The sequence below is a fragment of the Danio aesculapii genome, chromosome 3, assembly GCF_903798145.1.
Source record: "Danio aesculapii chromosome 3, fDanAes4.1, whole genome shotgun sequence".
Taxonomy (NCBI): Eukaryota; Metazoa; Chordata; class Actinopteri; order Cypriniformes; family Danionidae; genus Danio; species Danio aesculapii.
In genome coordinates, this window is record NC_079437.1 from 6,952,662 (window position 1) to 6,978,948 (window position 26,287).

General features: G+C 38.4%; 2 protein-coding genes across 2 annotated transcripts in view; both read left to right on the top strand.

Annotated features, from left to right (window-relative positions):
* Positions 1-3,618, top strand: part of LOC130220763 (GTPase IMAP family member 8-like) — a 34,822-nt gene extending 31,204 nt beyond the window's left edge. The window contains exon 5 of the mRNA XM_056453000.1: positions 49-3,618. Within this exon, the coding sequence (XP_056308975.1) occupies positions 49-1,361 (1,313 nt within the window). The 3' untranslated portion in view covers positions 1,362-3,618. The remainder of the gene's footprint in view (positions 1-48) is intronic.
* A 12,919-nt stretch (positions 3,619-16,537) lies between these two features.
* Positions 16,538-17,314, top strand: LOC130220812 (GTPase IMAP family member 4-like). Its single transcript, XM_056453056.1, has one exon. The coding sequence runs from the start codon at positions 16,568-16,570 to the stop codon at positions 17,312-17,314; it is 747 nt and encodes a 248-aa protein (XP_056309031.1). The 5' UTR covers positions 16,538-16,567.
* The last annotated feature ends 8,973 nt before the right edge of the window (positions 17,315-26,287 follow it).

Genomic DNA, 26,287 nt, shown 5'->3' on the forward strand with positions numbered 1-26,287 from the left:
GAAATGTTTAGAAATGGTTTTCAGTTTCTGTTGTACATTTTTATACAGCAGGAGAAAAGATACGACAGCTGAATTCACTGAAGAGAAAAATAACAGCAAATATTGAGCCAGTCTCTCGTGTCTCCAGTCCTCCCTCCAGACGGATTGTTCTTCTGGGTAAATCTGGTGTTGGTAAAAGTGCAGCTGGAAACAAAATCCTGGGACAGAAAGAGTTCACATCTGTAATGAGCACAAATTCAGTAACCTGCGTTTGTTCAGAAGCTCAAGCCACAGTTTCAGGCAGATCTGTGTCTGTAGTCGACACTCCTGGATTCTTTGACACAAAGATGAAACCTGAAGAGTTAATGATGGAGATCGCCAGAAGTGTGTATATCTCCAGCCCTGGACCTCACGCTTTCCTCATTGTGTTTCCTGTGAACATGAGATTCACTGAACATGAGGAACAGATTCCTCAGAAGATTGAGAAGATATTTGGTGAAGAAGTGTTGAAATACTCCATCATTCTCTTCACTTATGGAGATCTGCTGGATGGAGAGTCTGTAGAGAAACTAATAGAGGACAACAGTGGATTAAGATCTCTAGTCCAGCAGTGTGGAGGCAGATATCAGCTATTCAACAACAGAGATGTGAATAACAGAGAGCAGGTGGAGGATCTACTGCAGAAGATTGACTCAATGATACAGCAGAATGGAGGAGAACACTACAGTAATGAGATGTTTGAAGATGCTCTGAGATTCAGAAAAGAGGAAGAAGAGAAGAAACAAAGAGAAGAAAAGCAGAGAAAACAACAAGAGGAGAAACAAATACAAGCGGAGATTGAAAGAGTGAAAAAAGAGACAGAGGAGAGATTTAGAGCAGAAAGGGAAGCTGAAAATCTTAAAGCAGAGAGACCGAGTGAGGAAGAACAGAGAAGACGAGAGAAACAAAGACAAGAGGAGATTGAGAAAGTGCCAAAGGAGACAGAGGAGAGAATCAGAGCAGAGAATAAGGCTAAATTAAATGAGGAGAGTGGATTTTTAAACTTTTTTTCCAAATACAAAGATCATTTTAGCATGGCAGGATGTGTTGTTGGAGGATTAGCTATCGGAGCTCTGGCTTTAACTGGAATTGGAGCTGTTACTGGAGCTAGTGTAGCAGCTTTTTGTGCTGGAGGAGGAAGTCTTTCAGCTTCTGTTGGTGGAGCTTCAATTGCAGCTTCTCTATCTGGAGCTGCTCCTGCTGCTGCTGCTGCTGCTGCTTCTGCTTCTGGAATCATTGGTACTGGAGCTGCTACCGGAGCTGCCATCGGAGCTGCTACCGGAGCTGTCATCGGAGCTGCTTCCGGAGCTGCCATCGGAGCTGCTTCCAGAGCTGCCTTTTGAGCTGTTACTGGAGTTCTTACTAGCAAATATGCTGTTGAGAAGGCTGAAAAATGACCATATTATATACTATATTATATTCACTATTGCGTACGTTTTGCAATCCTTCTAAGCTAACCAATGACTGCCGGGACATTCCAAGAGCAGGACGTGTCCTCTTGGCGGAGAGTTGCTAAACCTCTAATACACATTTCTGCCATTTGTTTTACAGCAACCATGTGCTTTTAACCATACACAATTAATCTGCTCATGATCTCCTTTAATGTAACTTTGCCATGTCTGGTGTCTATTGCCAGTTCATGATCTTTGTAGTGATGAACCAAACAGAGGCACTGCTGTATTTCAGTGTACAATCCGAAGAGAATGCTGTATTATGGTGCTGGATGCTTAGTTTCAGGTTGGTTCAGCTGGTTTCAGGGGTTAGTATTTCACACATGTTTGGAAATGCTTTCCTCAGGGTTTGAGAAGGAAAGGTAACTTTTGATCAGTTAGAATAGTTTAATACCCTGCTTCTCCCACATGTATTGAGTTGTTGTTTGGTGAAGAAGTGCTGAAAGACTTCACTCATTAAAAACTCATGAAATACTCCATCATTCTCTTCACTTATGGAGATCTGCTGGATGGAGAGTCTGTAGAGGAGTTGATAGAGGACAGCAGTGGATTAAGATCAGTAGTCGATCAGTGTGGAGGCAGATATCATGTGTCGATGAGAATAACAGAGAGTTGGATGAGGAGCTACTGCTGAAGATTGACTCAATGATACAGCAGAATGGAGAAGGACACTACAGTAATGAGATGATTGAAGACGCTCAGAGATTCAGACAAGATGAAGAAGAGCGGAGACATAGAAGAAGATGAGAGGAAATGACAAGAGGAGAAACAAATACGAGATGAGATTGAGGAGAGTCAGAGCAAAGAGAATAGCTCCATTAGCATCAACATCATCAGAACAACAAAACTACAGAACAAAATAGGAAATACAGAAGAATTTAAGCAATTTTATTCATTTTTTATAGGGATTTTTTTGGTGGCGTTGATGGCGGAATTCTTGCTTGGAAAGTTGGTAATGTATTGATGTTTTAGCTGCTGTTGGTAGAGCTTGTTGCTGGAGTTGTTGCTTTAGCAGTCGATTGATTTTTAGTAGGCTAGTCAGAGATCTGTTTAATTAAGTTTTTCATCAATGCTCAGCATAATGCTGTGTATAGTTTCATATCTAAACAAAATACACAGATGTGACCATTAAGAATGTGTGTGTCTCCAGGAAAGGGATCTTACAAACTGTATATAAGAACTGGAGTGGACCGTGCTGAAGTTCTCCTGTACATGATGAACATGGTAGCAGTAGGGCCAGTCATGTTTCACTCTTAGTTGACAGCCTGTGTGTCTTCTGAAGTCAATGTGTTCACCTCTCACTGTATAAGAGACAGAACCACAAATATACTGTTATGTACAGCTCAAATATAGATAAAATATGAATGATTTCATTATTAATAGTTTGGTATATACATGGGTGTTTGAAGAAATGCTTGAAGTTTCTGCCAACCCGACTCTACACCATAACTTTTCAATCCAGATGGATGGAGCAACCATTACTGCATTCAAAATGGTAAAAAGCCTTGAAGTAACGATTGATGACCAACTGAACTTCTCTGACCACATTTCTAGAACTGCTCGATCTTGCAGATTCGCACTCTATAACATCAGAAAGGTCCGACCCTTCCTATCTGAACATACAGCTCAACTCATTGTTCAAGCTCTTGTTCTCTCCAAACTGGACTATTGCAACTCTCTGCTAGCCGGGCTACCAGCTAGTTCTATCAAACCTCTTCAGCTGCTTCAGAACGCAGCAGCACGAGTGGTCTATGATGAACCCAAAAGAGCACATGTCACTCCGCTACTCACCCGTTTGCACTGGCTGCCAGTTGCTGCCCGCATCAAATTCAAAGCTCTGATGTTTGCTTACAAAGTGACCTCTGGCTTTGCTCCTTCTTATCTGCTCTCACTTCTGCAGATATATGTGCCCTCCAGAAACTTGCGTTCTGTGAATGAACGTCGCCTCGTTGTTCCATCCCAAAGAGGGAAGAAATCACTTTCCCGAACTCTCACATTCAATCTGCCCAGTTGGTGGAATGAACTCCCTAACTACATCAGAACAGCAGAGTCACTTGCTGTCTTCAAGAAATGACTAAAAACTCAACTGTTTAGTCTCCACTTTCCTTCCTAATCTTAGCTGCCTCTCTGGCTATACCACTAACTGTACTCTCTCTCTCTCTCTCAAAAAAAATAACATTTCTAATGCTTTGCTTCTTAGACTTTACACACCTGAAACTTGTCTATAGCACTTGTTCACTGCTGCTCTTATAGTTGTGTAAATTGCTTCCTTGTCCTCATTTGTAAGTCGCTTTGGATAAAAGCGTCTGCTAAATGACTAAATGTAAATGTAAATTTGTGTAGGCAACTATCCACACTGACATGCAGCAACGTTTTAAAATGAAAACGGCCTCTTCAACATTTTCAAAATGCTGCATTTTCGGCGCTCAAACTTCAGTGTAGTGTGGAGGCAAGGTGGAATCGTAGCAAAAATTATGTGTTTTAAAACTAAAACATATTAGTGTAAACATGTGACCACATCGTAACACCCCCAAAGTCCACATGTTAACCAGGGTCTGATCTTATCAGTATGGACCTTCTTGGTGGAAAAAGACATGTTTTGCCATATAAACAAATGCATATGATCATTTGCCTTCCTACAAATGCAGAAAGATTAAGACATCTAGCCAATAGATATCATAACATAATTAACAGTTTGGTTTACAGATTGTTTTCAGATTATCAAAGGCTAATTAAAATTGTAATTAAAATACCCTTCACTTTCTTTTTCACATGAGATCAAGTTTGAACTATATCTGAAATACGTTTTTGCAATAAACTGTGATGTTTCTAGCTGTGTTTGGTTATTTATAACAGTTTCAGTTAGTCGGTTTGACTATTTTCCACTTTTTCCAAAATCCACTGATGACTGATTTTTACAATAGAGATGTAAAACAGAAATCCTAGTGATGCCTCCAACATATATATTTTGCCTAGCAGTTCCATATCCAGCCCAGGCTGTTCATGCTGGTAGGTTTTCTCCTGAATGGGAGCAGTTCATCTAAACACACGTGTGTAGTAAAATTTAAAAGACACACTGATTTCAGCAGACAAGTTCGGCTGAGGGAATAGCTTTGAAAAACAGAGAAGGCGAATCAAGAATTAAGCTAAAATGCTTTATATTACATAAAAAAATACTTTTTAAATACACTTAATGAAATAGTAATTAAGGAGGTCATGAACTACAGTATCTTGGGTTGTAAATTTGTACTCTTCTATGGGTCCACTTCTATTGTAATCAACGTTTATTTTGACACCAGAACACATACTTTAGAAGTAACTGACTATTGTCTGTGCTGTGAATAGGTGTGGCCAACTGTAGAAGCAGAAGTATACGCCCACTGCTCTGATTGGCTGACCGTTTTGCATATTGATAGAGCTAAACAGCCAGTGAAGTAGAAGTGGTGTCAGAGTTAAGGTCAGATGTAGTTCTCATAAAAGATTCAGCACAATTCACTGCTCTGTTAAAGATTAAGAGACATCATTATCAGAAATATAATGAATTTAAACAGATATACAAGGCAGATTGACTTTTGCTACATGTTTTGCTAATAGCCTGTATGCGCCACCTAGTGTGAATTCTGCTGTATTACAATAATTGTAGCAGAATGCTTAAAAAACACAGCAGTGACTCAGTGATATGATTTTTAAATCCATAAGTCTGTGGTAATTCTCATATAACATTTCATTCACTGCTCAACAATGAGTTCTAGCACTTCATATTGTCAAAGTTAGGAGTAATGAGCAGATTTTGAGTTGACACCCAAAGTTAGTCACAGATCTTTTCACATCACAGTCGAAACCACTCAGAGAAGATGCAGATGAAATCACTGTACTGTTGAAATATGTCTGTCCTCCGACAGATCACGCTGATGTAATGTGCATCAATTTCAAGTCCAAGCAGTTTGTTCCTTTTCAAAACAACAACGCCAGTGACTCGGGGGGGGCCCACTATCCTCCTCAGTGGTTATAAATATAGAAACGTTGCACACACAACAATAGGTCTATATTAACACAAGCATATTGATGACAACCATATAATTGTTAATAATCATTTATTAATTTGTTTAATTTAATGTTAACCTCGCCTAATGATACTGGTTGAGACAATGCTTACAGCACACAGTTTCTTGCTTTAATTTTGGAGACCACCACTCCGAGGTCATCCTCCATCTTCGGTTGTGATCTTGACTTATTTTTAATGTATTTGATTCCCAAATAAAGCTGTCAGAAAGTTGAACCTGAGCTTTAAAATCAATCTGCTGCTGCTGACACTATTGTTGTGTTGTTAATCTAAGGTGAACACACCAGGGGGCGCAATCCCATGCAAAATGAATTGAAAGGCTGATGGCTTTTTATTAGCGTGTTGTTGCTTTTTTTAAACTATTACCTACTGTTTTTGTGTGTTAAGGATACATTATGTATTTTCTAATAGTTTAATAAAATGTATTAGACTTTCCACCCAGTGTCATTGTCCCATGACCTCCACTTTGGAAACCACTGCTGTAGAGTCATTTAACATTCATTTAATAAACATGCAGCAAAGAAATCCCTGAGTGAGTGAGTGAGGGAGTGAGTGAGTGAGTGAGAGGGTGGGTGAGTGAATGAGTGAGTGAGTGAGTGAGTGAGAGGGTGGGTGAGTGAATGAGTGAGTGAGTGAGTGAGCGAGAGGGTGGGTGAGTGAGTGAGTGAGTGAGAGGGTGGGTGAGTGAGTGAGTGAGTGAGAGGGTGGGTGAGTGAGTGAGTGAGTGAGAGGGTGGGTGAGTGAGTGAGTGAATGAGTGAGTGAGTGAGTGAGTGAGTGAGTGAGAGGGTGGGTGAGTGAGTGAGTGAATGAGTGAGTGAATGAGTGAGTGAGTGAGTTGGGGTAGTGTGTGTGTGGGGATGTTTTCTGTCTAATGAATGAATATAGTTTGGATACTCATTCATTTCCTATGGCGGTCACTTTTGACCGGGAACAGCACAGGTGTAACAAGGTTGATTAAAACACTCAAAATTCAATGAAAGAGGTGAGCATCACTTTTATATGTTCAAGTGCACAGTGTGGAGGATATCATGAGGCCTTGAGGCAATCAGATGTAAAACACACGATTTATGAGTGATTTAAGTTTTAAATCGGTCAGATTTGACCCCAACATGACAGGAAGGGTAAATATTATTTTTCACCAGATAAAGAGCAGGCAAGTTCAGTAAGAGGAGGCAGAAGAGGAAACAAACCCCAACCCAAAATGCTTTTCAATTCAAGTAATTTCAGAATTGTAATATGATGATCATGACATTGATGCTGACTGGTCAGTACTGCATTTTTTACCATAAAAATAAGTAATGATTTATATTTAGCATTGCATTTATTGTCATTTTACCAAGAATGTGTTTGCTCTTTCAGAACTCAGGCAGTTGTGCTGGACCCTCTGTACTTCATACAGGAGATGACAGTACACTTGCAAGTTTAAGAGGTGAAATGTTCAGGTTATTTGTTTTGATATTGATGCTTTTATATTTATTATTTGGCAAAACCAATTACTGATGCCTATATTTTTCCTAAGTGTGTTTACATGGACACATTTTGCTTCGGTTCATTTTGAATCACCTTTTGAATCAGTTAATTTTGTTAACATGTATTCAAACTAAATAAAGTAACTGGGTTGATGTGGGTGTTTTATCCCACAGGCGTCTGTCTTAAAAAGAAGACTTAAATGATAGAGAAGCACTGAAATCGCACACCCTACCCCTTTCAGATCCCCATCCAAAGCTTTCTGAACTAAGGAACGCAGACAGACTGGATGATCAGAGAAAGCATTACTCCACTACATCGTGTCATTGACAGGTGAGAAAACATTACATTAGTAACGAGACTACTATACTATAATAATTTATTGTAGTTTAAACATTACTGTATTTGTTAGGGAAGCAGACGGACAAACAAGGTGAGTATATGATGAAAGATGTTTATTACAACAGCGGAGCACAAAAGGATTACGATGGGGAATTGAATGGAGATCGGTTGAGCTGATGATTCTTCTTTGGGGCAGGATGGATGACAGACACTGAGGAAGACCGAATGCACACACCAGAGGGCTTGCGGGGAAGACAGACTGACGACACACACAACTCTGACAGGACACCGGGAACACTGGACAGACTGGAAGGAAACAGAGATCAGGTAAGTTCAGACGATGATATATAGTGATAGTGACTACCAGGAGGTACTCGCTATGAGTCCGCTTCGTGGGAACGAGACTGGACAATGAGTGAGGTGAGGTGTGTGCTTATATAGTGAGTCTGAGTGATTGGGTGCAGCTGTGCGTGGTTAATACTCAGGTGAGGATGCTCGTTGCGTGATACTGGTGGAAGAGCCTGGCCAATCCGTCACAGTATTTGAATGTTCAGAATAAAAATAGGAGTCTATGAGGTAGCCACGGTTTTGTTTTTCAAGCCGCTACTGTAATCAGTTAAATGAACTAAGCAGTTATTTATTTCTGCAACAATTGAAATACTACAAGTTCTTTATTTTGGTACTGTATGTTCAAAGTGATGAGAAAATAACCCGTTCCACTGCTGAATCTGTTTTTTTTTTTCAGCCACCTGATGATGAAAAAAGACATTTTCAAAGTGGGCATCTTGATGGTGAGCCAGGCCTTCCCAGAGGATGTTGTGAACATGGCTGTGATACTGGTGGAGGGCACAATGATTTTCGGATGTCAAAGGTTTCCCAAATGCTTTTGCAACATATTTTGAACTTTATGCTTTGACCGTAAACTATTCCAAAGGACTAAGACACACCTTAATCCAGCTAATTTTCATGAAGATTTAGGAAAGCTGCATTTCAAAGACTCATTATTCTTCAGGAGTGATGTTTTTCTGTGATGTGATCTTCTTTAATGTTTCACAACAGAGCAATCAGATGTAGGTACAACTGTACATGTGTTTTGAACATTTTAATTGTTTGGAGAATGTTTGGAAAAGATCCAAAAAATAAGTTAAAATTGAACAAACCCTTCAAATAGCAAAAACATGTTAGGAATGTTTTGCAAAGCATCGTGCATAACATTGTATTGTTTCCTCAATTTAAAAAACATTTTTTTACGGTGATGCAGTGGCGCAGTAGGTAGTGCGGTCGCCTCACAGCAAGAAGCCTCGGCTGGGTCAGTTTCACGTGGGTTTCCTCCGGGTGCTCCGGTTTCCCCCACAGTCCAAACACATGCGGTACAGGTGAATTGGGTAGGCTAAATTGTCCGTAGTGTATGAGTGTGAATGAGTGTGTGTGGATGTTTCCCAGGGATCCGCTGCATAAAACAAATGCTGACGGTTCATTCCGCTGTGGCGACCCCGGATTAATAAAGGGACTAAGCCAAAAAGAAAATGAATGAATGAATAAATGAATATTTTTTTACTCAACAAATACAGCTTAGTTTATTTTTTGTGGATTATTTAGAGTTTTACAAAAGTTCAACTAACATTTTTTTAAAAACAGCTTTTTCCCAAAACTTCTCTTTTTTCTTCACATGTTTGCTGAACTTATTGGTTTAATTAGCTGAACTTTTCTAAATGATGTGGGTAGAACAAACAAAATTAACTAAGTGTTATAAGTTGAGTTAAAATATTGTGTGCAATATAGAGTTATATACTTTAGTTTTCCTCTTTTCAGCCCGGTGGTCTCTGATTGAAAGGAGGCGACATTCATTGGAATAAAATCATACTGTACAGCAGGACTGAATTAATGATGTTTCAGTGGTTTTTCTTTAATGTAAATATTGCTTTAATTTTAGTTGAACGAATGCTGATTTTGTGACCATTTTAATCTATTTATTTTGGTTTTCTTTGTAAAAACATTATTTCAGGATGCAAAACTGGCTAAAACTTCAACTTTACATTTCAACATTAATTGTATGATAGTGTGGTTGATGTTTTAACACCTATTCAGTGTTGGTTTCAGTGTAAATAGTGATTTAACTTTGGTTGAATAAATATTGATTTTGTGACCATTTTGATCTATTTATTATCATTGAATTAACATTATTTCAGGGTGCAAAACTGGCTAAAAATCAATGATGAGTTTTAACGTGGTTTAAAAAATAGTTTGGTTGATGTTTTAACATTTATTCAATGTTAATTTAACTTAGGTTTGCTATCTGGGTAAGAAGGAACTTAAAAAATGTAAAAAATGTATGTATGTGCCACTTAAATTTGGTATCGCTTGTATTTGGCATGTTATGGATTTTAACTATGGCAAATAAGTGAGAGGAGATGGAAAGCTATGATGTCTACATGTTTTCCTGAAACATTTACAAGGTCAATTCTTTCTTTTATGAAGATAGTGGAAAATTAAGAAATGTATAACAAAATGGTTTGTCATTTTTTTATTGTTGTTTTTTGCCTTATTTTTGTTCTTGTGCTATATTTATGTCTTGTATTATTTAAATTTCTTTTAAATAATGTTGTCTAGCTGTATTTTAATAATTTTACTAACATATATGTACATATAGTATAGGAAAACGGCCAATTTTATATATGTCACATTTATCAAAGACCTATATCAAAACCTATATTAAAACATATATGTTTATATAGGTTCTTTCCATGTGGGATACACTGTTCGCACACAAAACTTCTTGTGCGTGCTCAAAACACTGGCTGCTCACGTGCAAATGAAAGAATACGGATTTACAGACTTAGTGTTCTCTCTTGCTTTCGTGCTTTAGGCCTACATGTTGTGTTGTTATGCGTGGGGCTTTAAGGGGGTGTGTTCAATGAAGGTGAAGAAATAAAGATGGCTGGACTGAAAAGGATTGAATGTATTTGAGCCTGTCAGTTAAAAATGTAAATAAAACATGGTGTCAGAAGTGGTTCCCTCGCATGGATTACAGAAAAAGTAAGTCTAAAGAAATGAGAGAGTGGGCTAAACTCAAACCTGCAGGAGTGAAAAAGCTGCAGATGACTAAACATCAAATACTCAAGGGATGAAAGTGGGGTAGGAGGTTATAACGGGAAAATAAGCATCTATACTGCTGCATGTCACTGGCGAAGATGCACTAGACAGTGTCCAAATACCAGTGTATGAGTTTAAGCTACAAAACGTCATGGACCGATTTGAAGAGTACTTTGTACTGAAGCAGAACATCACTTATGAAAGGTACAAATTCCTCTCTTGCAATCAAAAAGTGGGAGAAAGCTTTGGTCAATGTTAAGCGGAGCTTCATTCTTAAAACCTGTGACTTTGGCGATCTGCGCGAATCTCTAATAAGGGATAAAGTAGTGTGTGACTTTCCGGACAACGCCGTAAGAGAGACACTGCAGTGAGAGCAAGATCTTTTGCTTGAAAAAGCAGTAAACATATGCAGAGCAGTAGAGACTTCTCATGCGCAGGCAAAGGAATTAAACAAACAAGATAAAATGGTACATGCCCTAAAAAATATAAAGCCTTCACAAACTGAAGCAAACAGAACAGAAGCAAATAAATAAGAATGTGGAAAGTGCGGCAGCCGCCACGAATCCAGAAAGTGACCAGAGTTTGGAAAAACGTGTAATAAGTGTGGAAAGAGCAATCACTTCTGGAATTAAAGTACACACTGTGGAACAAAACAGACATTTTTTGTACATGCTTTAATGTCAGCAGCATCACCAAAGAAGAATGGTTTATACCATTAACAGTCAATAGTACAATAGTGTCATTTAAATTGGATGCAGATGTCCAAGTGAACCTGATATCAGAGAAAGAATACAAAAGTCTCAGACAGAAGCCAAAATTACACAAAGTCAAAATAAAAGTCACTGGATATACCAGAGAGGAAGTGCCAGTGAAATACAGTTGCACAGTAGATGTCTTATTGATGATTGTAGACAAAGTGCAGCCAATTTTGAGCTTAAAATCATGTGAGCAACTAGACTTAGTAAAGAAAATCTTTGTGGCTAATGTGAAAAATGACACAGACAATGATACACTCCTCGACGAATACGGAGATGATTTTGAGAGCTTGGGATGCCTACCAGGGGAACATAAAATTTCAACCGATGCATCACAGTGTGGCTGGCGTAGGTGCTGTGTTACTTCAGCAGTATAACGACGTATGTCAGCCAGTGGCCTATGCATCCAGAGCATTATTTGCTACAGAAACAAGATACACGCAAATAGAGAAGGAACTGCTAGCAATTACATACGCATGTGAAAGATCCCATCAACTCGTGGAATCACCTAGACTGCAGCTCTACACATGAAGTTTGGCCATAGGAGAAATGGTCGTGCCCAACTGAGCCTGGTTTCTCTCCAAGTTTTTTTTCTTCACTTTCACCAACTGGTGAAGTTTGTTCCTCCACTGTCGCCACTGGCTTGCTTGGTTTGGAACTTGTGGAGCTGCGCATGGAAGGATTTGCTCTTCAATATTTGGACTCTCAGTAGTGATTATTAAACCACACTGAACTGAGCTAAACTGAACTTAAACACTACAAACTGAACTACACTGTTCCTATTCACTATGATCTTCTATGTGAAGCTGTTTTGACACAATCTACATTGTAAAAGCGCTATACAAATAAAGATGAATTGAATTGAACTTGTCTACACAGTTCATCAGATTGATGGCAGATCTTCTAGTAAACATCGAATAAGAATATTCACTTCCCTTGATCAGTATGAAGGACTCCGAGACTCATAAGGAACATCCACGGAAGAAGGGGAGAAGACGAAGGAGTGAAGATTAGGACAACCATCCGACTTCAATACCAGCCGATGACTGAGAGAAGAAGGTGAGCTTAAATAGGGTCCTTTGATGATGGGGAACAGGTGCAAGTGATTAGAATGCCGGTGAGGGTTCACGGGATTGGATGGAGGTGGATTGTGAGGGAGAGCGATGATTGGGTAAGCAGAAACGAGTCAGGGATGTCACATTCGTGCTGTAGATGGACAGGAAGGAACAGAGACCTGTGCAACAGAAATAAAAGCTTATGTACAGTAGAAGTCAGAATTATTCGCCCCCCTTTGAGTTTTTTTCTTTGTTAAATATTTCCCAAATGATGTTGAACAGATTCAGGAAATGTTCACAGTATGTCTGATAATATTTGTTCTTCTGGAGAAAGTCTTATTTGTTTTATTTCGGCTAGAATAAAAGCAGTTTTTAATTGTTTAAACACCATTTTAAGGTCAATATTATTAGCCCCCTTAAAATATATATTTTTTCGATAGTCTTCAGAACAAACCATCATTATACAATAACTTGCCTAATTACCCTAACCTGCCTAGTTAACCTAATTAACCTAGTTAAGCCTTTAAATGTCCCTTTAAGCTGTATAGAAGTGTCTTGAAGAATATCTAGTCTAATATTATTTACTGTCATCATGACAAAGAGAAAATAAATCAGTTATTAGAGATTAGTTATTAAAACTATTATAATTAGAAATGTGCTGAAAAAATCTGCTCTGTTTAACAGAAATTGGGGAAAAAATAAACAAGGGGGCGAATAATTCTGACCTCAACTGTGGATATGGGAGTAGCCTCACTCCCAGTGTCTGTTGACAGGATGAAACAGATAAAACTGGAGACAGACAAGGACGAAATAATGAAAGAACTGAAGGTGGCTATACAGCAAGGATGGCCGGAAGAAATAAAAAGACTGTCCTGTAAGAATTAAAGATTCTTGGGCTTGCAGATCAGAACTCACAGTTTTAGATGGTTGTCAAAGGCAGCAAATTTGTCATCCCAATGAACATTAGGAAAGAAATGCTTAGAAAAATGTCACAAAGGACACCTGGGAGAAGAAAAGTGCAAAAGGAGAGCTAGGGAGGTGATGTACTGGCCCAGGATGAATCCGGACATTTCACAATTGACATCACCATGCGAGATTTGTTTGACCTTCAGGCCCAGACTGCAGGCAGAGCTGCTTCTTCCGCATCTTGTAACAGGTAGGAGAGAGCGGGGCACACAGTAACACTTATTGGTTTTGGTCAAATAATGAACAGAGTAATGGGGTTAGACAAACCATTTGTTTTTTACCAACAACACACAAGCCTCTCCTACAAATGAGCACTGGTTGTGTGATCGCCAGACCTGTGGTTTCTGTGCAGTATTGACAAAAGTGCCCGGAGTATAAATGATACTGTTTACCCCACCTGCGGGGCGAGTTGTAACAGTCAGGGGGTTAGATGTAACACATGCTTACAAAGGCAGATTTCACACAGTTAATTTAAATCCAGTTTACTTTAAATATTAGCTATATTTCCTCAGTATTTAGCTCAATTTATTTTTATTCTACATAGCACAGCATGTTTATTTATGTATCTATTGGATAAACACATTTGAATTTATTTGCTTTATTATCCGTTATTGTACAATGCAATTTAACCGCATTATTAGAAATAATTTTATTTAATTCTATTAAATCAATATTTTCCATTAAAAAACATTTTATTTAAAAAAATTTCAACATTACACCCAAAATTCATCAATTATTTTGTTAGTTTAATTGGTGTCCAACAGTGTGTGGCTTAACTGTAACACCCTGTTACAACTAACCCTGCTGTGTCATGTTTTCCTCAAAACTGGCTGGCAGTCACTGTGTGTTTCTTACATCTTTCAAAATGGGTTCATCTTTTAGCCTAGAGGATGGTGATCGCAACAATATAAGATTTTACATACATACTTTCACAGATTTTTTTTTTAAATACAAAAATATCGAGTATAATAAAAAATACTTTTATGCTGCAAAAATGGTTTCTCCTGTGTTTCTCATCCAAATTTCGCCGAACTTTTACAATAATTATATATATATATAGATATGAGAAAAAGAGAGAGAGAATCTGGATTGAATCATGGGGTATACACCATCCTCTCTCTAGTCTCAATAATAGTATTGTGTTAATAATCTTCATCATCTTCTGAGTCTAGTTCATCAGGCTGAGCAAGACTGCTTTGTCCTTTACTGTAAGAGAAAATTGTAGGTGCTTTTAACAGACAAAAATGTAAAAATAAGTCACCTGGTTAACAGTAAGTTACCTTACTACGGTGAGTAACCCTAAATTCCCAGATTCAGGGTGAGACACATCACTTGTGTTTCTTTTTGTCCTCATCAGTGTTCTTCAGTAGAGTTCATGTCACGTGTTGTTAAGAAGGTTTAGAGTATTACCGTGGTGTCACGTGTGTTACCATGAATAGCTTCTTCCATCGTCTCTTAGTCAGAGAGAATTCACAGGATAAGCAGAAAACATCAATGTCTCTCAATGTAATTATTCCAGATTCTCAACATTCAGTGAGTTTTGGTTTATTACACAAATGTCATTTTCTCACTAAAACACTGATGAATTTCCTCATGAGGATCTTTCTCTGCAGGTTGGATTGCAATTTCATGACTGCAAACTAGCTTTCAAGTAGGACTGAGAAATTCCTCTACGTTTATTCACATTGTCGATAAATCTTACAATCTCGTAAGGTTAGAAACAGTAACCTCATTCTGAGTTAAACAGATAGTGATTACCAGTTTTCAGTTTTCTCAGAATTTCATCTTTAGTGTTCAACAGAGGAAAGATCTTCAAGGGGTTTCAAACCATTACGAGTGTGAGTAAATACTGAGCGATTTTTCCTATATAAGTGAAGTAGCTCTTTAATGGCTTCACATAATACCTCTGCCCAACCCAAGAAGAACACAAAGGTAGACACTGAATATGAATTACTGGAACTGAATCACTGATAAAGACCTGAATAATATGAATAATTGAGACTCGCCTTAATGACACGAGATTTAATGACTTATTTGAAGAATGCAACATCCACTAACATCTGAACCACCCATTTTAGTCCAGTAAATAATGATTGAGCTCTTTCCTTCTGAGATTAAGACAAGTTTATAAACCTGTGTGTGTACAGAAGTGAAAGCATCTGAAGCTCAGCTGTGTGGTGAGTGTTTGCACATCTTCAGTCTCACTTCTACATTATGTAGGATCATATAATCGAAGATAATCGAATATGAGAAGAACTCTAAATACAGCGGAATAAGTGTTGAACACGTCATGATTTCTTTTTTTTTTTTTGTTTGTAAAAATAATTCTAAAGGAGCCATTGACATAAAATTGACACAGATATGAATTTATTCATAGAAATGGAGTTTTCATTATTTTCTCTGTTTGCAGATTTGCTGTTTTACAGGTTTTGCAGCTCAGCTCTGCTAAAATCATCAAACCAGAACAATGGTACTGTAGATCACTACAAATATCAATGCACACTCATTTACATGTAAAGTCAATGCTGGACAAAAGGTTATTAAACTGATGAATGTCTCTGATAATCTTGCACACAGGCATATATACGTCACAGAAGATCTCACCCTTCACATAAAGCAGGTAAATCCAGAATCACACACAAAATGAACACAAGATTAACAACAGCGCTCGAAAGACAGTAGTAAGTAGTAGTGTAGTAAGTACTGTTTGTTGACCAAGGCTGCATTTATTAGATCAAAAAACTACAGAAGCAGAAACATCGTGAAATATTATTCACATACATGTATAACAATTTAGTAAAGTCATTTATTATTGTGATTAAGAGCAGAATATAGTGCGGTACTGTCACAAGATCCTTCAGAAATCATCAGAATATAGAGATTTGCTGCTCTGTTATGATCAGTTATTATATGATGCATCACGTCAGACTGAACACTGGAGTAACGATGCTGAAAATTCAGCTTTACATCAGCAGTGAATCACATTTATTGTAAAGTGTTTCATTTTGGCTTCTTCTTTTCTTTTTTGCCCTGGGGTTTGATCTTGATAATGTGTGTAGAAAACTCTTAAAACTAAACGTGCACCAGAATACCTTTGAGTTTATTCATCTATGATGAAGAGTCAGGTGAAGAGTCACATGAGCCGCCTTATAAAATGTAAGATGTGCCTTTTGCAGAGGAAGTTGCATACGCATGTTTACACCCCTGCTTTTTTATACGCCACTTTTATAAATGAGACCTTTAGTGAGCCGAATAGACTGAACAAAAACTTGTATCTTAAATAATCAACTGCTCAGCGATTAGAGATTTTGTTCTGACTTCTTCTTCTTCCTCCCGCTGAAATGTAGGAGCTCAGATGCAGGACAATGGCCACATTAAAATCGTCCTCCTGGGGAAAACCGGAGTTGGGAAAAGCTCATCAGGAAACACCATACTGGGAGAAAACAGATTCACGTGTGGAAGAAGCCTGTCTGCTATCACAGATACATCTAGCATTGAGAAATCAGTCATTAATGGCAGAAATGTGTCTGTCGTCGACACTCCTGGGTTCTTTTCTACTAATCTTCCTAAAGAGCAGCTGGCGAAGGAGTTTGCGAGAAGTGTTCATCACACTGCTCCAGGAGTTCATGCTTTCTTGTTTGTTGTGCCGTACGGCAGGTTCACAAAGCAGGAGGAGGACATACTGAAGAAAGTGCAGAAGGTTTTTGGTAAAGATGTGTTGAAGCATGTGATAATCCTCTTCACATATGGAGATGAATGTAACAGTGAGAAAATTCAGAAAGAGATAGCTGAGAATAAAGTTGTCAATAGAGTCATAAAGAAATGTAGAGATTATCATGTCTTCAATAACAGAGATCTGGATGACAGACAGCAGGTCAGTGATCTACTAGAGAAGATTGACTCAATGGTGGAGAAGAAAGGGTTCTACACAAGTGAGATGTATGAAAAGGCACAAACCTGCACATTTGAAAGGTTTTGGGAAAAATTCAAGGTATTTTTCATTGTTCTCATTGATATCCTCTTGGGATTAACAAAACTTATGATATCCATGTCAGAATTTGTGGATCAGCCTTTGTTTGCGTTTGATTTTTCTTGTATATAACTGTGTTGTATAATTTGTTAATTTTCTGACTTTCCTTGGCTAAATACTGTAGATTGTTCATTTCAGAAAACCCAAACTTTTAAAATTTTAAGTGTTTTAACATGTGAAGTCATCGTATAATATATATTGTAAAAAAATAATTGATGGTTTATGCTAATCGTAAAATCACTGTGGGTGCATTGTGGGGTCTAAGAGGATGCTAAACTTTAGAAAGGCATGTGATGTACTTCTTTCATATTTTATAAAATAAAATGCTTTTAACTGACAGAGAAACTGAGAAACACTGCAGACAGCTTTGATGCATCACTAAATCGTTAACTACTTCAGCTTGACTTTTGTTTTACTTTTTTCTTTTCTTTAAGCCATGTTTGAATGCCATTTTATTTAAAAATATCATTAATGTGGATTACACAGATTAAATAGTAACCAGAAAATAAAAAACAGCAACCAGAACTAATGATAAAGATGATCCCAAACTCAAATCAGTCAGGCCAATATGTTGACATGATTATTGTAGCTACCTGGCTTAATAAATGATTGACTCTTCCATTGGTGATTCCCACAATTTATTGGAGTGCAACATAATCACGCAGCTCTTTGCTAATCAACCCACAACAACTTGTTCTCCAATTAAACCAGGAGCTAAACTTTCAGACCTTTGCAGACCATATTGCTGAGATGCTGTGACCATGTGCGGTCTCTTACTCATGTTACATCCGTTTGACTAATTACAACTTCAAAATAAAAGACTTATTTAACAAACTAAACCCTTCTGTGATAAAAAATAACTAATATACCATAAATATATCAACATATGTACATTTAACAAAGAAGAAAAAACGACATATTAAAATCAATACTAATCTAATTATGGGTGACGCAGTAGTGCTGTCGCCACACAGCAAGAAGGTCACTGGTTGGAGCCAGATGCTCCGGTTTCCACCACAGTCCAAAGACATGAGGTACAGGTGAATTGGGTAGGCTAAATTGTCCGTAGTGTATGAGTGTGTGTGGATGTTTCCCAGAGATGGGTTGCAGCTGGAAGGGCATCCTGTATCCTGTATCCTCCCTAGCTTCCTTTCATTTCTAGGCAGGTTTTCTTCCTTGACCATCACAATGTCATTAACTTGGAGATTTATCTTTGGTGTATTCCCCTTCTGATGAGTCACTATATTTGCCAAATATTCTTTATTTGGTGTAACAATTTTGAAGTCAATGCCGTACTGTACTGCACTGTAATGTCTTCACATACTACAAATTTACCTGCTGAAGGCAAAGCAGTCACTGACTTCAATGAAATAATAATAATAATAATAATAATAATACATTTTATTTAAAGGCGCCTTTCTAGCAACTCAAGGACACCGTACAATCAACAAGAGCAATAAAACAACAAGAGAAATAATAATATATACACGAAAATAGTGCAGATACTATTAAGTATTAAAAGCCATCTTAAATAAGTGGGTTTTTAGTCTTGATTTGAGAGTAGAGAGTTCCAAAGCCACAGAGCAGAGCGGCTAAATGCTCTGTTGCCCATAGACGATAGACGAGGGAACAGACAAGATGTGATGTGATGAGAAGAAAGGGGTTCTGGTGATGATACGGGCAGCGTCTGAACCAACTGAAGCTTATGGAGAGATTTATGAGTGAGACCGAAGAGAAGGGAGTTGCAGTAATCTAAACGAGATGTGACAAGGCTATGGACAAAAACAGAAGTGGCATGAGGGGTAAGAGAAGGGCGGAGACGGTTAATGTTGTGTAGGTGGAAGTAAACAAGACCGGGTGATGTTACTGATGTGAGAATCAAAAGATAGGGTGCTATCAAGGATGACACCCAGACTCTTAACCTGTTTAGAGGGATAAATGGAACAGTCGTCAATAGAAAGAGTAAAGCTGTCAGTTTTGGAGAGTTGATTTGGTACCAACAAGCAAAACCTCGGTTTTTGAACTATTTAGTTTGAGGAAGTTAAGAGAGAGCCAGGATTTGATTTCTGCTAAGCAGACTGTAAGGAATGAAGGTGAAAAACAAGAAGAGGGTTTTCCAGAGAGATAGAGCTGGGTGCCATCCGCATAGCAGTGAAACTGTACGTTATATTTACAGAGAATATCACCAAGTGTAAGGAGATAGATGATAAAAAGCAGGGGCCCCAGGACTGAGCCCTGGGGAACACCCATAGAAACTGTAAAATGCTAAGAAGTGAATGATTTGAGTTGAATGAACTGAGTGTAGCCAGAGAGATAAGATTTGAACCAGTCAAGTGTGATATTGCTGATGCCAATATGCCAGGATAGTCTATTGATGAGGGTGCTGTGACAAATACTGTCAAAGGCCACAATCAGGTCAAGGAGAATGAGAACAGATATTATTCCAGAATCAACTGCCATAAGAAGGTCATTGGTGATTTTAATCAGGGCAGTTTCTGTGCTGTGGAGTGGGCGTAAACCAGACTGGAACTGTTTATACAGGTTGTTCTGAGATAAGTGGGTTTGGAGTTGTGTTGCTACAATTTTTTCAAGGATTTTGGAAATAAATGGTAAATTAGAAATAGGTCGTAAATTATTAAAATTGGATGGGTCTGAACCAGGTTTTTTGAGTATTGGAGTAATTGCTGCAATTTTGAAGGAAGCAGGAACAGTTCCATTGGAAAGTGAACAGTGAATAATGGCTGAAATGAGAGGTATGAGGGAAAGGAGACAGGCTTTAACCAGAACAGTGGGGAGAGGATCTAAATGAGAGGAAGATGACTTAGATTTGGAAATAAGATTAGAAATGACAGCAGATGTAAGCAGATGGTTCAGAGTAATTGGTCTTAGGCTTTGTGGATCGTTCAAACAGTTTGTCTACTATTAACAACTCAACAGATCTTATATTTCTTATATGACGTTCCTATATGCCACTAGCATGACTTACATGAGGTGAATTCATGATAAACTCGCACTGACTTTCCAACAGGAAAGCACTTACTCTTTCTGCATCCTTTTCCTTGAGTGCAATTTTCAACTCATTTCTTGCTTCCACAACGTTGGTTCCTTGATCAGATCTCAGCTGCTAAACTGTACCGAACTGTGATGAAACAGTATAGAGCATTTATAAAGGAATCAATTGTCAAGTTATTACATAGTTTAATTTGTACAGCACAGGAGAATAGACAGGTAGACCATACCTTTTGTCCATTGTTTGTCCAGATTTAACAGCAAATGAACCAAAATAATTCATCCCATGCAGTGTACATAAATGGAGGAGATGGATCAACTCTTTCTGCCGGAAGATCAGCCATTTTTTGTTTCTCGACAGGTCTTCTGCAAATAACAAAACTTGTAATGAAGGACACCACAGCTTTGCTGATTACTGGTGAAAAATCACTTTAACTGACTGTAGTCAGGATGTGGAGGAAGGCTACATTTTGCCCGCTCAGAGCAATGATGTCTCACTCAAGTAATCCTTCACGTTTTTATTTAACTGTTTTTGTGCGTGGTTCTGCAATGTAAAATATATATAAAAAAAAACAGGTAGAAGTACAATACAGCAATAATAAAGTTTACATAAGGAGAGACTTTACCTTGACAATAAATGTAAACATACAGTAATAATACAATGTGTTGAACTGAGGAACATTTTGTGTCAATGCCAGTAGATATGTTGTCTTTGTGTGTGCCACCATGAACTTTACATGTGAATACTCCTGCTGGTTAAGCTGACTCACGAAGTAAATGTGCATTAATACAGTATAATAACGGCTAAAATGTACTGGCTGAAATAGCAAACAAATATATGTGTATATACTAATTAGTAACCTTCATGGTAGTGTGGTATACTGGGCATAGGCACCTACATTTTGAAGGGGCACTTTTACAGATAAAAGCAAACAAAGCCCCGGCATCTCCCACCACAACCCCTCCCTGTGCATTTTGATGCCCTGAATGCTGCTCTGAGATCGAGCATGAGTTGGCAGGTGGCTGATGACTGCTGAATCATTATGCACCCATTGTCTTAGGTCAAATCCTCCTGAACATAAGAGTTTGTCTATCAGCGCTTCTGTCTCACTTGAATAAAAGCTCCGATGACAGTTGTTGCCATAACCTTGCTAGTTCTTTCTTAATCTGAAATGGCAGAATGTCCATTTTCCACTACTTTTCTACATAGACAGTAGTCTTTGGCTGCAAACTGGTGAAAAGACATTGCTGTGAGAAAAGTTGTCTGGTAAATTCTTGTGCTGGGCCCTGTAGAGTCCACCCTAAACATGTTCTCACGGCAGCATGGCCACCAGGGTGTCCTAGTGTGACTGGATCTATGGGTGTAATTTGGTGAGAGTAGTCAGAGCCAATGGAAACCACTGGTTTCACTTTATAAATGTGCTGTAGTGGCAAGCCTGCTTGTACCATTTCTGGAGTACATTTACTGTCTGTGTGTGTTTGGCTAAGCCCAGACTGCTGGCTGTGAAGGCGGCCCACATCTTGTAAGCCTTCATTGGGTTAGCCACTGAAGACACTGTAAAACTCACGGCCGCCCCATGAATGGTCTGTGTGTCTTGCCTAACTGTGCGTAGAACCATATCCTCTGGCTGTCCCTTCACACCCAACTTCCGAAATGCATCTTGTAAGATAATGGTCCACTCTGACCCATCATCAAGAATTGCAAAAGGCCTCCATAGACTTTTTCCCATTTCTGAGCAAATCTTTAGTGACCTTTAGAAGTATTTTACTGTCACACGTTGGATGATCCACATACAAGGCTCACTGGTTGGAGTTAAGTCTTTTATAGCTCTAATTTGCTGCTCATTCACATCATATTCATGTTGATACAGTTTGCTCTACACCACCCAGTTACTGTCTGTTTGTGAATGTTTTAATTTGACAACATGTTCGCATTCATACCCATACTCGTAGTCATAGCGTTGATCTAATATGTACATCAAAGGGTATAACACTTCTATCTCTGCTTCTTTCTTCATCTCTTCTTCATCTCCATCTAAAATTTTTGAAATGCCACAGCAGCATGCTCCTAATAAGACCAGATATGTCCCTATCACTCACTCTTCTCCTTGGTATACCCCTGAGCTCCATACTCTTAAGGCCACTGTCATACAGCTTGAACTTCTCTATAGGAGAACCGGTCTTACTGTTCATTATTTGGCTTTTCATGATCATCTTAAATCTTATAAATCTGCTCTCACTTCAGCTCGCTCTAAATTTGTCTTTGCCACAATTAATAAATAAAGTAATTGGCCAAAAGAGTGATTTAATACAATAAATAAACTTACTAACCCCCCACCTCAGGATGCCTTAGCCTCAACTGAGTTTGTCTGCTCTCTTTTAGATTATTTGCTCAATAAGACTAATGTTGTCCTCCAATGTTTCCCTACTGATACAGAGCTCAGCCATCAAATCTTTCCAGTCAGTCTCTGTCTTGCTTTTCCCTGATGACCCCTGATCTCTCTAAGCTAATCTTGAAATCCAGCTCATCGTCATGTCACCTTGATCCTGCTCCTACTTCTCTCCTGAAACTTTGCCACTCTGTTATCTCCCCTGTCATCTCTCACTTTATCAATGCATTTCTTACCTATGCTTAATATTCTCTGTCACTAAAAACTGCTGTCGTCACACCCATGCTTAGGAAACCCAACCTCGACCCCTCAGTTCTAATTATCATCTAATCTACCTTTCATATCTAAATTACTGGAAAGTACTGTTGCTGCCCAACTCCAGTCTTTTCTAGTTGATAATGATCTCTTTGACCCTTTTCAATCTGGTTTTCGCTCCTCCATAGTACAGAAACTGCACTTGTAAAGATAGTGAATGATCTACTGCTTTCTGGTGATTCTGGCTCCTTAGCTATATTACTGCTACTCGATCTCAGCTCTGCCTTTGATACTGTCTCTCATGATTTACTTATCTCACGTCTCTCTGATCTGGGTATTTCTGGTACTGCTCTCACTTAGTTTTCTTCAAATCTCTCAGATAGACAATTCTTCATCTCTGTTAAGGATTTTCGGACACCCACTGTCCCCCTGAAGTGAGGTGTTCCTTAGGGATCTTTCTAGGCCCACTATTATTCACAATTTACTTCATCCCAGTTGGTCTGATTTTACAACGTCATGGTCTATCACATTTATGCAGATGATATTCAACTTTATTCTATCTGTAAACCTATTCTATCTGCCAAAACTGATCAAATCTTTGCTTGTATGAAGGACAGTAAAGGTGGGCTTAACTCAATGTTTTTGAAACTCAATATGGACAAAACTGAGATAATTTTTATTGCCAGCTCAGCACAATTGAGTCAGATTGAATCAGATAAAAATATTCACACTTTATCTTCCATTTGTCCCGCAAATAGAAGACATTATATCTTACCAATCTTGTTAACATTATTTACGTGGCCAACGATAATAACATAACACAGTATGGGTTAACTTTTAGCAAGGTAACAAGATCTACAGCTGGGGGCAATGACTTAGAAGCACATAAACAAGATACACAGTTCTTACAAAATGAGAACAAAGATTTATTGAGCTACACTACGATACATGAAACTAACTACGTAATAAGCAAACAACAAACAAACGCACACACACATTCACACATACACACAGAGGCAGTTCAGAGGATGTAAGATGAGTTGAACAACCATCCCAAATTAATTCTAATACTTCTTACAAGATCTTGGAATAACACCTGAGAAACCACAAAAGTAGAGATATGGCTTATCTTTAACTGCTTAAGATCAATCTGCACCAGATCAACAAGAGACGACGTTTGTTTGTTACTTGCGAATTTGCTGGAGCCTGGAAGTCCTGAATTTCCCTCGCCGGCTGGCCTCGGGAAAGCACGGTGCGCCTCATTGGCTGGTGGCTTCTGTTGCCATGAAGGGCGGGGCCACGGCCCATACCATAGTAGTAAGGGTCAATCATTAACAGACTGCATGTAGATTTCACATGGCAAGTTTGTAACTTTATCACATCAAACGTTACAAGACGAATACTGTTTGTGCTGCTAGTTTTTCATTTATACCAATGTATAGCAAATGTCACTAGCTTTCGTTCAATACCAGACATCATACATTTCAGACACATACAGATCATTTTAATCTGCTATAAGGGTTAAAACAACACATTAATTAACCTGGTTGGTTCGAATAAACAGCGTATGAGGAAAACCATGGCATATTATTTAAAGATACATCTGCCTTAGTTCTAACATTTTAAGAGATTGTCTTTTTGTTCGTAAGCATCATTTCTCTTTGTCTCTACGAAATGTGTACATCTGGCAGGATGTCCCATATGACTAAAGCATGACCGGGAGTCATTCAAAAGTCTTGTGAAGCAGTTCCCGCTGAAAGTCCTGTAAAGCCCTATTGATAAGTTTATTAATCATTTACTAGTTAGCTGAAGGGTACCAGAACATCTGCAGCCAAAGTATTGGTCAGAGAAGTCAAAATCAATTACCACTCTGTTATCCTGATGGTATAAGCCCTCAAGCCAGTTCAATGACAGACAATTTGGTGCCCAGTTTCCGAGATTTCAGATTCAACTTGTGTTGTTTACTGCAATATGCCCATGAGTTACTTCATATCCCCCTTTGATTGGCGATGTTCCCGGTGTGAACATTGGCAGGCACTGAACAAACAGGCAGAAGCAGAGAGAACAGGCAAACACAAGACACAAACAACCTCATCACTAACTGAATCTTGGTGCAAGGTTTAGGCACTTTGGAGTGCTCGGGTTAGCAACACTTAAGGTGTATGAAGAGCATAGTTTGGTATGATCAGAATTTAGGCTTAAGACTAACCAAAGTATAGAAGGTTCAGCAAAGTGTATGGGCATTATCTCAATCAGTAAAAAATAAAAAATTTTGGTCAGCAATATTGCATCTAAGCATACGCGAAATGTGGGGTGTGCACTTTTGAACAACTTTTGGAGGGCCTTACTTGCTCATGGAGGAAGCAGGCAAGTGTCAAAGTCAACATATACCCTACAATGGTGTTTTGACGAGAGTCAAAACCAATAAATTTCATTATTTACCCTCAATCCTCTTTTCGGTTCTGGATTTGAAGATGAAGAAATGTGGTTGAAAAAACTTTTGAGTTTTGCCTAAACATGTCGTCAGACAGGGGCTACAACATGAAATTTTCAATACAGCGAACACACCTTTAAGTCATTGATCCGTGAGGCTTGGTGAAAGGAGTCAATCCTAATTCTGAGCTCTGGACTTAAAACATCATCTGTGGGGGTTCCCTGATGAGGCAAGAGAAATGAATTGAAAGACATAGAGAGAGAGAGAAAGAAAACAACACTGAGACATAAGGACATTGAGTGAGGTTAGCACAACAAACAAGTGTCATGTAAGGGTCCATCTATTAGTCCTATGACAGAACTAACAACAGTACAGAAGGTTAAATGCGGTGTAAGCCTTTAGCACATGTGATAAGAAATATTTTTATTAGTTAAATTTATTTTAATTTGTTTCCAACTCCGAATTTTAATCTGACTCCAATTTATAATAATTTTAGATTTAGATTCATCTAACTCAAGCTGATTACCTTAAAGGTCGTGATTAGGTTCTAATTTAGATTGGTTAACCTAATAAATCCTATTTTCAATTAATGGTTCATCGTTTACCCGAAGTGGCTTAGAGTCAGTATGCTGGCCGGTTTCATCTGCTCACATACAACATCCTCACCAGTTCTGATTCTTAGCAGATAAGTTAATTTCCTTTAAGTAATAATAGGCCGCCCCATGCTTGCTCATACTTAAAGGAAATTAGCTTCCAGTTATATTCTCTGACTAAGCTAAATAAAACTTTCTTTAAGTAACAATAGGCCCGCTCCATGCTTGTCATACTTAAAGGAAATTAGCTTCCAGTTATATTCTCTGACTAAGCTAAATCAAACTTTCTGTAAGTATGAGCAAGCATGGAGCGGCCTATTGTTACTTAAGAAAGTTTGATTTAGCTTAGTCAGAGAATATAACT